The sequence below is a fragment of the Myotis lucifugus genome, unplaced genomic scaffold, assembly GCF_000147115.1.
Source record: "Myotis lucifugus unplaced genomic scaffold, Myoluc2.0 scaffold_61, whole genome shotgun sequence".
Taxonomy (NCBI): domain Eukaryota; kingdom Metazoa; phylum Chordata; class Mammalia; order Chiroptera; family Vespertilionidae; genus Myotis; species Myotis lucifugus.
Window position 1 is genome coordinate 4,303,274 of NW_005871109.1, and position 16,163 is coordinate 4,319,436.

At 41.9% G+C, this 16,163-nt stretch overlaps 1 protein-coding gene across 1 annotated transcript in view; it reads right to left on the reverse strand.

Annotated features, from left to right (window-relative positions):
* The window catches only part of SWAP70 (switching B cell complex subunit SWAP70), a 74,710-nt gene that overhangs the window by 46,675 nt on the left and 11,872 nt on the right, over nucleotides 1-16,163 (reverse strand). Inside the window, exon 2 of the mRNA XM_006089634.2 lies at nucleotides 1,510-1,650. Coding sequence (XP_006089696.1) covers nucleotides 1,510-1,650 — 141 coding nt within the window. The remainder of the gene's footprint in view (nucleotides 1-1,509; nucleotides 1,651-16,163) is intronic.

Here is a 16,163-nt window from a genome sequence, read left to right on the forward strand (position 1 = left end):
GGTGGGAAATTAGAATTTTTTAATGCATTTTATTTTTTAATTTAAAAGTATTATCGCTGTCACTTTAATTTATTGGATTTTAGAGAGGTTGGAAGGGAGAGAAAGAAAGGGGCATAGATTTATTGTTCCACTTATTTATGCATTCATCAGTTGATTCTTGTATGTGCCCTGACTGGGGATTGAACCTGAATCTTGGCTTATCAGGACAACACTCTACCTGGCCAAAGCTCTCACTGTCACTTTTTAAAAGCCTTTTTTTTATTATTGTCTTTAATTTTAAGGTTAAATTAAAATTTCATGCTTGGTGTTATGAACAGGCAAAAGCAGAAATTCCCAACCCTTCATATGATTACCTTCATACCTAAAATAAATGTACATGATATGGAAAATGACACTAATATATTTTTCAGTTAAAAAACAGTGGAACTCTATGTACAGCATGATGCTATTCATGTAGAAACAAAACATTATGTACTATTGTGTAGTATGTTTGCATGTGTATTAAAAAAGATCTGCAGCTTGGCCAGCATGGCTCAGTGGTTGAGTGTCAACCTATGAACCAGGAGGTCACGGTTCAATTCCCAGTCAGGGCACATGCCCGGGTTGCGGCTTAGTCCCCAGTGGGGGGCATGCAGGAGGCAGCCGATCAATGATTCTCTCTCATCATTGATGGTTCTATCTCTCTCTCCCTTTCCCTTCCTCTCTGAAATCAATAAAAAAATATTTTTTTAAAAAAGGAAAAAGCTCTAGCCAGTTTGGGTCAGTGGATAGAGCAGGGGTGGGCAAACTTTTTGACTCGAGGGCCACAATGGGTTCTTAAACTGGACTGGAGGGCCGGAACAAAAGCATGGATGGAGTGTTTGTGTGAACTAATATAAATTCAAAGTAAACATAATTACATAAAAGGGTACGTACGTTTTTTTTTTTTTAGTTTTATTCATTTCAAATGGGGCCGGATCCCGGCCTGCGGGCCGTAGTTTGCCCACGGCTGGGATAGAGCATCAGCCTGCAGACCGAAGGGTCCCGGGTTCAATTCCAGTCAAGAGCACATACCTTGGTTGTAGGCTCCTTCCTGCAAGAGGTAACCAATCAATGTGTTTCTCTCACATCGATATTTCTTTCTCTCTGTCTTTCCCTCTCTCTTCTACTCTCTCTAAAAATCAATGGAAAAATATCCTCAGGCAAGGATTAAAAACTAATAATAAAATAAATAAATAAATAGGTTTTTTTAAAGGGAAAAAAAGGACCCTAAGAGAAAACAGGTACTGATTAATACAAAATACAGTTCTTAATCTCCAAAAATGAACCAAGTGGGGGAAATATCACACCAAGTTTTAGAAGACAGTAGAGATGAGGGGGAAATAGGAAGAATCATTGGTCTCTCCTTCTTTCTTTCCTTTCTTTACCTCTTGATGCTTCACAAGTGAACTCACCACGCAGGGGCTCTGGGGCCCACTTGAAATATGCACATCAAACAACGCTGTAAGCAAGAAGAGGTTGGACTCATACCTTTTCCAGAATGAACTTGTTTAAATAGGGCATGTAGCCCTGATTGGAGACGGGCCCCTCATCATCATCCCGGAAGTGCTCTTCCAGGGCCACCGGATCGTGGGGAACCTTCAGCACCGTGCACAGGTTATGGGAGAGGACCTAGGAGGGAGAGAACGGCGTTAGAGGCCTCCACGAACCAGCTCCTGGCACCTTCACTGCCTGAACACAACTGGCTGCTCCCTGCCCTAGGCGGAGGAAGGGGGAGAATAAACCAGCAACTGCGGGGTGAGTACTGCTCAGCTGCCAGCTCCTCACTTGTTACCCAGGAGTGTCTCTCATTCCTCCCCCAGTTGTGGTTCACTTCAATCGAGTCTCTCTTTCATGCCCACATTGAGCTAGGCTCCATGCAAGACCCCTGACTATAGTACTTGTAGTCTTTTATTAATTGTCCCACGTTAGAAAGAAAAAGGGGGGAAAGAGCAAGAGAATGTGTTCAAAATCAAACTTCTCCCCAAGGAGAGCAGGGTCAGTCAATGAGAGCTGTAAGAAAGAACCTCGGCCCAGTTTGGCTCAGTGGATAGAGCGTCGGCCTGCGGACTGAAGGGTCCGGGGTTCGATCCCGTTCAAGGGCACATGCCCGGGTTGTGGGCTCAATCCCCAGTAGGGGGCATGCAGGAGGCAGCCCATCAATGACTTTCTCTCATCATGGATGTTTCTATCTCTCTCTCCCTCTCTCAAATCAATAAAAAATACATTTTTTTAAAAAAGAAATAAAGAAAGAACCTCGTACTGACTGGGCAGCTGCAGCTGGGGCTCTGGGCAAGGTGCCTGGCCCCGGCCAATCACAACCTCTCGGGGCTGCCATTTCCTCATTTGTTCCATAGGAAGGGCCAAGTTAATATACAAATATAACAAACGTTAATTGGTAATCTCGACATGTCCAAACCTCTCTAAAAATCTATGATGTTAGGCTGTTTTCAGCATTAGTATTTAAAAGTGTAAATGTAAAAAGAGAAAGACATCAAGGGCCCAGTTTATAAATATGGAAAGAGTCATAGTAAAAAATACCTCAGGAGTTACTAAAACAGTCAAAATATTTTGCATCCCATATGTAAAGGGTTACTGGCCTTGGTGACAGCCTAAGTCACACACTTGCACATTCCGTTGAATTAGCACTTTGGGCTCTATCTCAACACTAATCTTGTTTCACATTAAATGAAAATTTAAAAAGAAAACTTAAATTCCTTTCATGTCATCCGTGCATTCTTAACAGGTCAAATTACATAGCTAAGGCTGTGCTTCCTTTAACAGAGATTATTACTAAGTGTTAAATCCCAGGTTAAAATTTCCTGTTCTTCTCAGCCCTACCCATTTAATCACTTAAGGAGCCACACTCATCTCAAAGAAGACTTTCCATTCTATTAAGCAAGTCACGTTTTTCTGCATAAATGTATTTCAGTTAGGATTCTTTAAGACTTAAAAAATTGAATCTATAAAAAGAGTATTTGCATAGCTTCTTTCTACATTTGTTTTGCTTCTCAAGGCTTCATTTCTGTGCAGATCCTTTTCTACACGCTCTACTGGTTTTAAGGAAGTAGGTAAAGTAAAGGAAGTAAGTTCGCAAATGGTTATAAATGAAGTAATGAGGACTTTTATCGGCCCCTACAAACCAGGCTGTGTTTCTCAAGCAAACCCTCCATTTGTAATAGAGCACACAAACAGCACACAGTGGAGCTTTTACTGAGGAACCTTACACCCTCGTCAGCAAAACCCTAAGTAAATATTTCCTTGCTCTACTTATCTGGTAAAACCTATAAAGTAATTATCTACCCCCAAAGAGATTTTGTGAAGTTAAACTTTAAGAATGTAAAGTGCTTAAAAATTGTGATGTACTGCAGGAATATAAGTTTTAGATGAATGAAGAGTATATTTCTCAGATAAGGCTCAAAGGTCATTCAAATTTTAAAATCATTTGGGGCTTTACCCAAGTAAAAATTCCCAACCACTGGTTAATTATGGTCCATCTATAAAACTTTAAGAACAATGAGGAAGCTCACTGTGTAGTGATAGGAAAAGATCTCCAAGATAAATTAGGTGAAAAAAAGCATTAGTGTGTCATCTATATGTAAAAAGGAAGAAAATATAAGAAAACTCCAGGAGGATATATAAGAAACTAATAACAGAGGGGGAAAGACTAGTTTGATGTTAGACTAGGGATAGATAAATGACTTTTCACTGTGCCTTGCCCTTTTCATTGTCAAAAAAAAAAAACCCCACAAAAAACCTGTTCAAAAATACACTACCTATTTTAAAGGGTAAATATATACTAGAAAGAGCACACAGCCAAATCTATCGTCAAAATCTATACTTTTTCTTCTACATTTGAAGTATGGTACCTATTTGCTTTGTTTAACAATGGACAGGTTACTTTGATTTTCTGAATTGTATAAATCATCCCATTCGATTGAATGCCTCATTGATTGAATGACTATCCCATTGATTGTGATCTTACTGGTTATCGAAGCACATTCTTCTGTACCTGGGAAACAGGACAGCACAATTACCCTAAATTGTTTTAGTGGCCACAGGTGGTGCGTTCCAGTTGACTCAGTGGTCCTAAGACCAGGACAGTGCAATTACTCTAAATTGCCTCGATGGCTCTAGATAATGTGTTTCTATCAACTCAGTGATCCAGAGACCCAGAACTGTAATTTAGATAACATGCCTAAGTTTAACCCAGGTTACCCAAAGGCTCTAGATAATGTATTTCTGTCAATTCAGTGACCCCGAGACCCGAAACTGTAATTAACATGCTTAATTCTGCTTCTGTAATCTGCTTTTTTGCGAGCCAGGTGCCTCATTCCAAACCCTGGGATGTAATCAATACCTTTGTGATTTTTGCCTATATAAGTCTGGTTTTGCCACCATCTTATTGCTATGAGATTTGGGAATGGCCCCTCATAGTCCCGGATTGCAATAAATATGACTCTTTAATTCGACTTCTTGAGGCGTCCTTCTGTGATTCGCGGGGTACATTACAACACATTAACCTACTCCCTAGAGATTAGATATAAAAGGAAGACATATTCCACAGCAATGAACCATGATTAACAGATGAATGAGATGTAAGGGCAATAAATGAATTCAGAAAGGAGAAACTGTGTGTGCTACAGTGACTTCCTAGAGGAAGTGAAAAGTAACACGGGCCTTAAAATAAGGAGAGCTTTAGATAGGAAAAGGTTTGGGGGAAATCAGAAGGCTTTCCAGATAGAAGAATATGAGAAAGCAGTTGATTAATGCAAAATCCTCAGGAAACAAAAAGGGGACACCAATCTCTCCCACGCCCACCCCTCTCTCTGCTTTTGGGTTTCATAGATCCTCCAACTTAGAGTCTTGGCAGGGGGCCTGAACCCTATATTGTCACCCTTGTTACCTTACAGCTGGTGAATACTGGCCAAAGAGATTAAATTCAAAGAGATTCAATTTGTTTTTCTTGACTAAGGTTACAGTACTTAGCAGAACTGAGACTAAAACTCAGGTTTTTTTCATCCCTAGTGCAACCCTCTCTAGTAATATGGAACATCGTTTTTCGTAGGTAGGTAGTTCAATTCACTGGCCTCACTGAAAAAGATTTGAAGTACGGTACCTATTTGCTTTGTTTAACAATGGACAGGTTATTTTGATTTTCTGAATTATATAAATCATCCCGTTCGATTAAATGCCTTATTGATTGGAATGTGACTATCCCATGGGTTGTGGTCATACTGGTCTTAGAAAGCACATTTTCCTTCACCTGGGAAGGACAGCACAGTTATCCCAAGGTCAGAGGGCTCTAGACCCAAAACTGTAATTTAGATAATGTGCCTAAGTTTAACCCAGGTTACCCAAGGGCTCTAGATAATGTGTTTATAACATGCTGTTTAAACTGCTTTTTGCAAACTAGGTTCCTCATTCCAGACCCGAGGACTCTAGATCAGGGGTCCTCAAACTATGGCCCTCGGGCCACGTGCGGCCCGCCGAAAACATTTATCCGGCCCGCCGGGTGTTTTTGCCGCCGCTGCCTGTTGATTAGCAGCCGACTAGTTTTAAACTATAGTCCGGCCCTCCAACGGTCTGAGGGACTGAGGGACAGTGAACTGGCCCCCTGTTTAAAAAGTTTGAGGACCCCTGCTCTAGATAATGTATTTCTGTCAATTCAGTGACCCCGAGACCCAAAACTATAATTAACATGCTTAATTCTGCTTCTGTAAACTGCTTTTTTGCAAACCAGGTTCCTCATTCCAAACCTTGAGGTGTAATCAATACCTTTGTGATCTTTGCCTATATAAGTCTGGTTTTGCCACCATCTTAGCACTATGAGATTTGGGGAATGGCCCCTCATAGTCCCAGACTGCAATAAATGTGACTCTTTAATTTGACTTCTTGAGGCGTCCTTCTGTGATTCGTGGGGCACATTACAACAGATTTAGATTTGAACTTCAGACTTCAGCTTTGGACAATAAGACAGTACTTTTGTTAAATACAGGGATAGCTGAATTCAGTGACAATTTTCTAAACCACCTTCATCTAGTTAAGCAAATCCTGAGGAAAGCACAACCTCCTATGTGAGGAGACCTGAGTGTTGGCACTGCTCACGCGGTCTGTTCCTGTTCAATGGTTTGCCATTTTCCCTTTTTAAATATTTTAATATTTTGCTACTTAATCACTTGGTCTCTGTATACTCACTGCAAAATGAGTTGGACTCATCTCTAAAATTTTAAAAGCTTGCCCTGACCGGTTTGGCTCAGTGGATAGAGCGTTGGCCTGGGGACTGAAGGATCCCGGGTTCGATCCGGTCAAGGGCATGTACCTTGGTTGCGGGCACATCCCCAGTAGCGGGCATGCAGGAGGCAGCTGATCAATGTTTCTCTTTCATCGATGTTTCTGACTCTCTATCCCTCTCCCTTCCTCTCTGTAAAAAATCAATAAAATATATTTTTAAAAAAAATTTTTAAAGCTCAATCCTTAACTGTCAACCCAAACATGCTTCATGAATTCAACAAAAGAACTATAATTTAGATCAGAAATTCATCTTTCTTCATTGTTAGTAAGGCCTAGAATAGGGAAGTCTTCTTCAAACAAAACAACAAACTGAAAAATAGGTAACTGAAAAGGTTTTGTTACCGAGAGAAAAAATGTGTGCTGCCTTTAAAACTTTTTAAAATTTTTTATCAGCATTTTTTAACAAGCCTAGACAGTAAATCAAATTTTTCTAAAATAAAATGTAAAATGTATCAAAAAAACAAAATCTTGAAGGTCAGAATAAAATCTAGTCACAAAAAGCAAACACTCCATAAGCTTAAACAGCAGCTGATGCTAATTTTTTAAAATATATTTTTATTGATCTCAGAGAGGAAATGAGAGGGAGAGAGAGATAGAAACATCAATGATGAGAATCATTGATCGGCTGCCTCTGCACGCCCCACACTGGAATCGAGCCCGCAACCCGGGCATGTGCCTTGACCCGGGAATTCAACCATGACCTCCTGGTTCATAAGGCCACGCTCAACCACTGAGCCACGCCAGCCGGGCAATATATCCCACTTTACATGCCTGTTCCTCCAAAGGCCATTCTTTTAGCACCCACGTGATTGCTAAGCAACTTTGCTCTCATTCCCCTGATTTGAAGAATAAACTATGGTTACTACAATAGATCCATCACCATGCCAGAAACTCATCTCCCCAGCTCCTTCCTAGCTGTCTGCTGCTCTGCAGGGACTGACTGGGCTGACAAGAGATGACTAATTAGCTGCATGAGCCCCGCTTGTGTGGTCTGTTCCTGTTCGGTGGTTTGCCATTTACCCTTTTTAAGCATTTTGCTCCAACTATCATGAAAATGAAATCAAGAATGATGAACAGCTAACAGTGTTTTAACACACATGAGTGCATAATCTTTACCCTCCTCCCTCCCAAAGATGTAGAGATTATAAAGGTTCTCTGAAACGTGCCCCCCCAGTCACAGTTTCCCTTTACAGGATGTGCGTAATGGGCACAATTCAGCACTGAAAAAGCGGGGGGCGGAGATCTCTATTCCAACAAGCTTATCTGAACGGACACAATTACAGAATTATAATTCATAATGGGCAATCTTTTTTTAAAACATGAAAATTCCTTTCTGATTTATAAAATTTCAAGCTAATGGCAAGTTACCAGAAAACTCCTCCTAACAATGAGCCAGAATGACCCATTTCCTACCCGTGCTAGGCCCTGCCTTGAGAGCATTGTCTTCACAGAAGTCCCGCCCCTTATCTCATGGAGTCATTTTCCCTTTCCTGATCAGATCCTTCATCCTGCTTGCTTGTCACTGCTTAAGTCCTGCTTGCTTGCTTTAAGTTTGGGTTCGGGCAAAAGTAGGTTTACAGCTGTGAGAACGTGAAACACAGAGTTCGTATAGTAATTACTAAATACTAACACTGCGTTTCACATTCTCACAGCTGTAAACCTGCTTTTGCCCCACCCTGAAATCTTTATTATATTCAGCCTCAGAAATCTCAGTCATTGCTCACTCAGGCTATTTGCTATGGGAATGCCATCAATCACCATTCCAGACACTTTTACCAAATTCATCTTCAACTGCTGTTTATTCATCAAAAGCCTACAAAAGTAAAACCGAAGTGAGGCAGGTTAGTAAGAAGCTGGGAAAATTCCTTGGCAAGTGGAATGGGGAAACTGAGACAGATAACTAAACAAGGCTGAGCAATTTACAGCCAGACCATAAATCGCAAGGTCTTATCTTCCCTAACCAAAGACACTTAGGAGCAAGTGGTTTACACATTCCAGACCCTGCCAGGCAGACCAGCCTGAGTTCCAGATCCCAGTGGTCCCTCTCCTGTGATATTCCTTGAAGGCGAAACTGACCAGAGAATGAGCCTGATCCCTCCATACACTAATTTTGATACATCAGTATATCAAAGGACACACCTAAAAAGTTGGCGAATATTCTGAATGAGAATAAAATTCCCGCCTTTAGAAAACAGATAAAAACTCTTAAGACAAAGAACCCAGGGCTCACTCTCCCCTGAGCACACCTGCACCTCCCCAGCACCTTCTTTTCTCAGGAGTGTCTCTTCACTTTCTTCCTCCTAAGCTTTAAAGCTTCCAGGAGACTTGCAAGCAGGGGAGCAGCAGGCAGCAGCAGCTTGTCCCAGGCTAACCCCCTGAATCTGTCTCCAAGGGCCTCCTTTTGCCTCTGTAATTGTTTCCAGAGTCCACGAAACTCAGCTGGCTCACACTTCTTCTGCCTCCATGACTTTCTTTCTAAAGGTCCAAGGCACCGAGCATAGACTCGACTCTTCCTCACGTTTCATCGGCCCACTCCTGTTGCTATGATCTTGCCTCTTAAGCCCTTCCTTTGTTTCACTGCCCCCAACTTTAATAAATGTACTCTCAAAATTACCTGGACACAAATCGTGAAATCTTTCCTCCATGAAGTCAAGAACCCACACATTCCAGACCAGGCCAGGACACACCCACTTCAGTTCGGTCCTTTTCCAGTGACAAAGTAAGTATCTGAGCTCCACATTTAACTCACTCAAAAAGCCAACCCCAATTTACCTTTCTAGCCTTATTTTTTTTTTCCTAACCTCTGCACCAACTGTACAAATTGAGCCAAACAAATTGACTCCACTGTACCCCAAACAAACCCTGCACCACCCTCCTTCCTCCTCCAGCCCTTTGCTCCTACCCCTACCTAACATAAATGCCATACCTTTCTAAAGCCCCCACCACCCAAATATTATTTCTGAAGCACTCTGTATTTCTTGTTTTACACTACCACACATAATTTTTCTCTCCCATAAGATTAAAAATTTCTGAAAGGCCCATGCCTTACCCATCCTTGCATTCCCACAGCACCTAACATGCTATCTAGAATGCAGAAGGCTTTCAATAAATGTCAAACAAATTAATTCCAAAAATTCTCAGTAAACAGTAAAACCACAATCCTATATAATAAAAGGCTAATATGCAAATCAACTGAATGGCAGAACGACCGGCCGCTATGACGCACACTGACCACCAGGGGGCAGACGCTCAACGCAGGAGCTGCCCCCGGTGATCAGTGCGCTCCCATAGGGGGAGCACCGCTCAGCCAGAAGCCGGGCTCATGGCTGGCGAGTGCAGTGGCGGTGGCAGGAGCCTCCCAGCAGTGCTAAGAATGTCCGTGGGGAGCGGGCTAAGCCGTCACTCGGACATCCCCCAAGGGCTCCCGAACTCTGAGAGGGCACAGGCCGGGCTGAGGGACCCCCCCTCCCCCAAGTGCACGAGTTTCATGCACAGGGCCCTCTAGTACTTTAATAATGACAACAATCTTAGGAAACAGCCTACTGCTATCTCCTTATTTCACAGATAAAAGGACTGGGGTCTGAGACTTGGCCTCAGTCACACACTGATTAGTGCCGAAGCAGGGAGGAGAACCCAGGTCTCCTCAGTGCCTGTCCCACAACGATGCCCTGTGCTGGAAACATTCCCTTCTGCCTCATCATATCCTTCACGACTGGGAAACCTCACGAACTCTGGGAAACCTTTGTTGCCCCCGCCACCACCCGCCCCGTGCACTGAATTCCTGTTCAGCATTTAAATTGTTTCATGTGTTGGGGATATCTCAAATATCTAACTACAGCTCAGTGAGGGAGGAAACCCTGCCTAATATTTTTCTTCCATACCCTTCACAGTGACCAGCATAGAGCTAAGGGAGAATTCGGTAGGAGCATAACACTGACGGACAGATTAAGGCAGGAAATCTAACTCAAAACCATCTGTTGCGATGTTGCCCACAGAATATATGCCTCTCAATTACAGTTGATGCCAATGAATTACATACTTAATGAACTGCCTTTATTAAGTTATTTTGGATAACTCATTAACTTAGCCCTCTTCAGAAAATACTGCCAAATTTCACCATATAAAAAATTGTAAACTTCCCTTTAAAAAGAGACACCAAAAAAAAAAAAGAGAGAGAGAGAGAGACACCATAAACCAACAAAAGTCTAGTGGCTCCAATATTCAAATCACCCTTGGAAATTATTAAGTAAAAAAATGAACACCTAATAAAAAAATGGACAACAGACATGAATAGAAAATTCACAAAAGGAACTAATGACTAATAAAGATAGGAAAAGATGCTTGCCCTCACTAGTAATCAAAACAATGCCAATTTTAAAGGCAATTACTTTTTTCCTGGTGTTTGAGCACACACAGGGGAGTAAAGATTGCCAACACCCTAACACTGGAGAGAGTGTAGAGCAGGTTTTCTCCAACACTACTGACATTTTGGGCCAGATAATTCTTTGTTCAGGGAGCAAGAGGAGGTGTCCTATGTATTATAGGATGGTCAGCAGTATCCCTGATTGAAAACATCAAGACATCTCAAATATTTGTGGATAAGAACGTGGTTAAACAAAGCATGATGCATCAGCACAGTGAACTAGTCTAGAGCCATTAAAAATAATGGTGTCTGTAGCTATGTGCATTGATATGGAACGATACCTTAACACACTGTTTAAGAAAATGGGTTACACAAAAAGACAAGCATCCAAACGGGAGATTTTTGCAAATGATACCTCCAATAAGGGGCTAATATCCAAAATACATAAAGAACTCATACAACTCAACAACAAAAAACAACAGTTCAATTTTAAAATGGGCCAAGGACCTGAATAAACACTTTTCCAAGTAAGATATGCAGATGGCCAACAGATATATGAAAATATGCTCAACTTCACTACTTATAAGAGAAATGCAAAACAAAACCACAGTGAGATACCACCCCACACCTGTTCGAATGGCTATCATCAATAAGACAAGAAACAGCAAGTGTTGGAGAAGATGTGAAAAGAAGCGAACACTCGTACACTGCTGGCAGGAATGTAAATTGGTGCAGCCATCATGAAAATCAGTATGGAGCTACCATATGACCCAGAAATCTCTTCTAGGTATTTACCCAAAAATTTTGAAAACGCTTGTATTTGTAAAGATATATGTACCCCTATGTTCACTGCAGCATTATTCACAGTAGCCAAGACATAAAAACAACCTGAGTCTCCTTTGACTGGATAAGGAAAATGTGGTCCGTAAATACAATGGAATACTAGTGGGCCGTAAAAAAGATGAAAGCCATGCCAGCATGGCTCAGTGTGTTGAGCACAGACCTGTGAACCGGGAGATCACAGTTGGATTCCTGGTCAAGGCAGGTGCCAGGTTGCAGCTCAATCCCCAGTGTGGGGCGTGCGGGAGGCAGCCAATCAGTGATTCTCTCTCATCATTGATGTTTTGATCTCTCTCTCTCTCTTCCTTCCTCTCTGATATCAATAAAAATATTTTTAAAAAGATGAAATATTGCACTCTGGCCAGTTTCTCATTGGTTAGAGTCAGCCTACGGACCAAAGGGTCCCAGGTTCGATTCCTGGTCAGGGGCACATACCTCAGTTGCAGGTTCAATCCCCAGCCCTGGTCGGGATGTGTGCAGGAGGCAACCCATAGATGTGTCTCTCTCACATCGATGTTTCTCTCTCCCCCGCCTTTCAACTCTCTCTAAAAATCAATGGAAAAATATCCTTGGGTGAGGATTAAAAAAAAAAAAAAAAAAAGATGAAATACTGCCATTTGCAAAACATGAATGGATCTTGACAGTATCATCCAAGGTGAAATAAGTCAGATAAAAAAAGACAAGAACCATTTGATTTCACTAATATGTGGGATATAAAACAAAAGGCGACAAATGCGCAAACAAAACAAAAAAATTCATAGACACAGACAATAGAATGGTGATTACCACAGGGGAAAGGGGGTGAGGGGAGGAGAAAGAAGGTAAAGGGAGTCAACTATATGATGGGAGAATATGGATATTGTATTATGAAGTTGTACACTTGAAATTTATGTTTTTAACCAATGTTACCCCAATAAATTTAATTACAGTTTTTAAAAATTGTTAATACGGTAAAGAAAGGTTACAAAAGCATGTGAAATATTATCTCATTTCTATAAAAGGATATAGATGCATGTATATGTGCATGTGTGTCCGTGTAGGGTAAAGGGAGAGAGGAGGAGGGAGGGGGAGAAAAAGAGAGATGTTAGAAAGATATGCACTGAAAAGTTAATTGCATCTGCCTTTGGTCATGGAATTTCGGGTGCTTTTACCTTTGCCTCTATACTTTAATGTGCTGTTTGAATATTCTAGGTATTATCTTCATAATCAGAACAAAGTGAAGCTTTTATAGTTATGGAACATTTTAAATATGTCTTGGGGTTCCAGCTAGAAAGCACCAATAAAATTATAAAATTTGAAGAGCTCATTCTAAGTTGATGGAGTTAACTCACTTTTGAGTCATCCATGAAGAACTGCGCTTTGCTTCTTGAAGAAACCACTCTATAGGCAACCAAGTCTCCCAGTCGGAGACAGCCTCCTTAGTTCCAGCCTCCCACTGGACTACAGCATAACGATTGTCTCAAAGATAAACCATTTGTAAGAATCATCTGTGTGTCTCTCTCCTGCTACTCTGTAAGGTCCTTACAGAAAAGGTTTGTATTCCATCCATCTGTGCAATACCAAAGCCTGATGAGAGGGTACCTGATGTCCAACAAGCGCTAGCTAAATGCATCCCATTTAAGAGTCTTCATGCCCGGCCGGTGTTGCTCAGTGGTTGAGCGTCAACCTATGAACCAGGAACTCATGGTTCGATTCCCAGTCAGGGCACATGCCCGGGTTGTGCGCTTGATCCCCAGTAGGGAGTGTGCAGGAGGCAGCCAATCGATGATTCTCTTTTATCATTGATGTTTCTATCTCTCTTTCCCTCTCTCTTCCTCTCTGAAATCATAGATTTTTTTTTCAAAATCTTCGTTTATTTTTCTTTTCCATCGTCTTTATCTAGATCTGGGTCTATCTTTCCAGAAAGAATTTTTAATTGGAATCTCTAATTCAGATCACTTTTAGATTAAAAAACAATGTCCCCAATTAGTGATTAACACCACTAGAACTAGCAGGCATAACTCATATGCCCTGAGGTCTTGTAAAGCAGTCCCCTTCCTCAAGGAAGGACTCCATAAGAATTAACAAACATGTGAGAGAGAACTCCGTGGAAGAGAAATTAGGTAGTTCATTTTAGTAGAACACTCTTCTCTGAAGCCATTGTGTTCACCCGAGGTGATGATCAAGATCCCAAATCTACTACTCCACTCTGACCACTCTGTCTCCTTACATATGTCTCCTGTCATATGGCTCTATCCCTATCCATCTTGTGAAATTGCTTTCTCAAAAGGATTCTGTGGCCAACACAGATGCACTCCTCAGACCCCTCCTCACAAAAGGAGCTGCAGCCCAAGCTGGTTTGTCTCAGTGGACAGAACACCGGCCTGAACACTGAAGGGCCTCGGGTTGATTCTGGTCAAGGGCACATGCGGGAGGCAGCCAATGGATGTGTCTCTCTCACATCGATATTTCTCTCTGTGTCTCTCCCCCTGCCTTCCCACTCTCTCTAAAAATCAATGGGAAAATATCCTCAGGTGAGGATTAACAAAACAAACAAAAAGGAACTGCAGCCCAGCTACAAGGGCTGTAGTTAGCTGAGAGCGCCAGCTATTAGGGCCTTCAGGGTCCACCTCAGCCAAGGACTGAGCAAAGTGGTGGTATCATTTCTCCCCAGCACGGGGTCCTCTAACAGGCCATCTGCGTTCCAGGGCTCCCAGTTTTGTCAAGTCCACATTGCGGTTTGACAGCTTTCCCAATCCTGCTTCCTCTCTTTTTTCCATCGGTGTTTCTCCCCAATAACCCTTTTGTATTCTCAACACTGCCTCAGCCTCTGCTTCCCAGGGAACCCAACTAGGGCACACACCTCTGAACAAGGCACGCTCCCAGGTCTCTGGCGCTTCACTATGGGGGTCATCCCCGCATCTTAGAACTGTTTTGGTCCCAGGGCACACTATTTTCTCAGTTCTCCTTCCCCTACCAAGGTGCCCTTATGGGGCCACCTCCTGTCCTCCTCATGCTCCCAATCTGGATACTTCCTAAAGCCAGTTTTCCGGCCCTGAATTCTTTCTCTTATTCTCTTCTTTAAAAGAGCTTACTAACAAAGTTAAATCAGAAGGCTAACCCTTGAAGATCTCGTCCTCTATCCATATTTTACAAACGAGGAAACGGAAGCCCAGCAAGGAGAAATAACTTCCATAGCCACCCAAGTCTCCTGGCTCTCCAAGCAGTGCTCCCTCCTGACACATTTACTTTCCAATCTTTCATCCTAAGTGCTCTTACAGAGGCGTTTCACACATCCCTTGAGGTCAGTGACAAATGTCTCTTTCTCTAGAAGCATTCTCTGACCTACCTCCTCCAATCCTCACTGCAAGCGAGGTAGGTGCCCTTCCTCTGGGTTTCCTAGCACTGTGTACTTGCCTCATCTCACTATATGTGAACTGCTGGTCTGTATCGCTCACAAGACTGAGTTCTATAAGGGTAGGGAACATATCTGTTTTGATTCCCACTACCTCCGTCCCAATCCATCATTCATCAACTGACTCTTCAACTTTCATAGCAGCTCCCAATTGGTCTCCCCACCTCCAGCCTCTCACCTCTAATCATCACACCCACATCACCAAAATAATCTCAAAACTCTACCTTCGCCCTAACCGGTTTGGCTCAGTGGATAGAGCGTCGGCCTGCAGGCTCAAGGGTCCCAGGTTCGATTCCGGCCAAGGACATGTACCTTGGTTGCAGGCACATCCCCAGTAGGGTGTGTGCAGGAGGCAGCTGATCGATGTTTTTCTCTCATCGATGTTTCTAACTCTCTATCCCTCTCCCTTCCTCTCTGTAAAAAAATCAATTAAAAATATATTTTTTTTTTAAAAACTCTACCTTCGTCCTATATCTACCCCAAAAGTTTTAACTTCCCCTTTACTGGATCAGTTCTGAACTACTCATTCTAACACAGTTGGTCAAATATACAGGGTGTCCCAAAAACATGCATACACATTTTAACAGCTGATAATTCAATTGATGCTTCTTTCTTTTCAGCCAGACTAAGCTTTGACCAAAGAAAATTCATCCTAAAATGCTACTGGAAGTTTGAAAACTGCCTTAAAACATTATTCAAAGTATCCCAAAAAAATGTATACACACTTTCACAGCTGATAACTTACTTAATTTTCACTTCTTTTCAGGTTTCACTGATCTGAAATAATGGGTGAAGTCAGACTAAGCTTTGAACAAAGAAAATTTATCCATTAGACTTTTAAGGGGATGCACAAAAGATAAAGTTTACAGTACAAAACTGGCACCAGTTGGCAAATTGAGGGTGCACAAATTAAGAAAGAAATGATTCTTGATGTTTGCATTATCAGCATTGCCTGGACCAGACTGGTCATCAGTTTGAAAACAGGCATTGACAAAGAATTATTCGTTCCTGTAGATACTTTTAAATTTTTAAAATAAACTGCATGTTAATAAACACTGATTTTATAATCACTCAGAGTGTGTATACATTTTTTGAGGACACCCTATATTAACCATTTATTCTGTGCAAGAACAAAAAAACATCTAGAATATGACCCTATCTCCCTTTAAATCCGTATTTTCCACTACGCCTCAAAACAAAACATTCTACACCTGGAGTATTTCCACACTGCGCACAAATACTCTAAATTTGGGC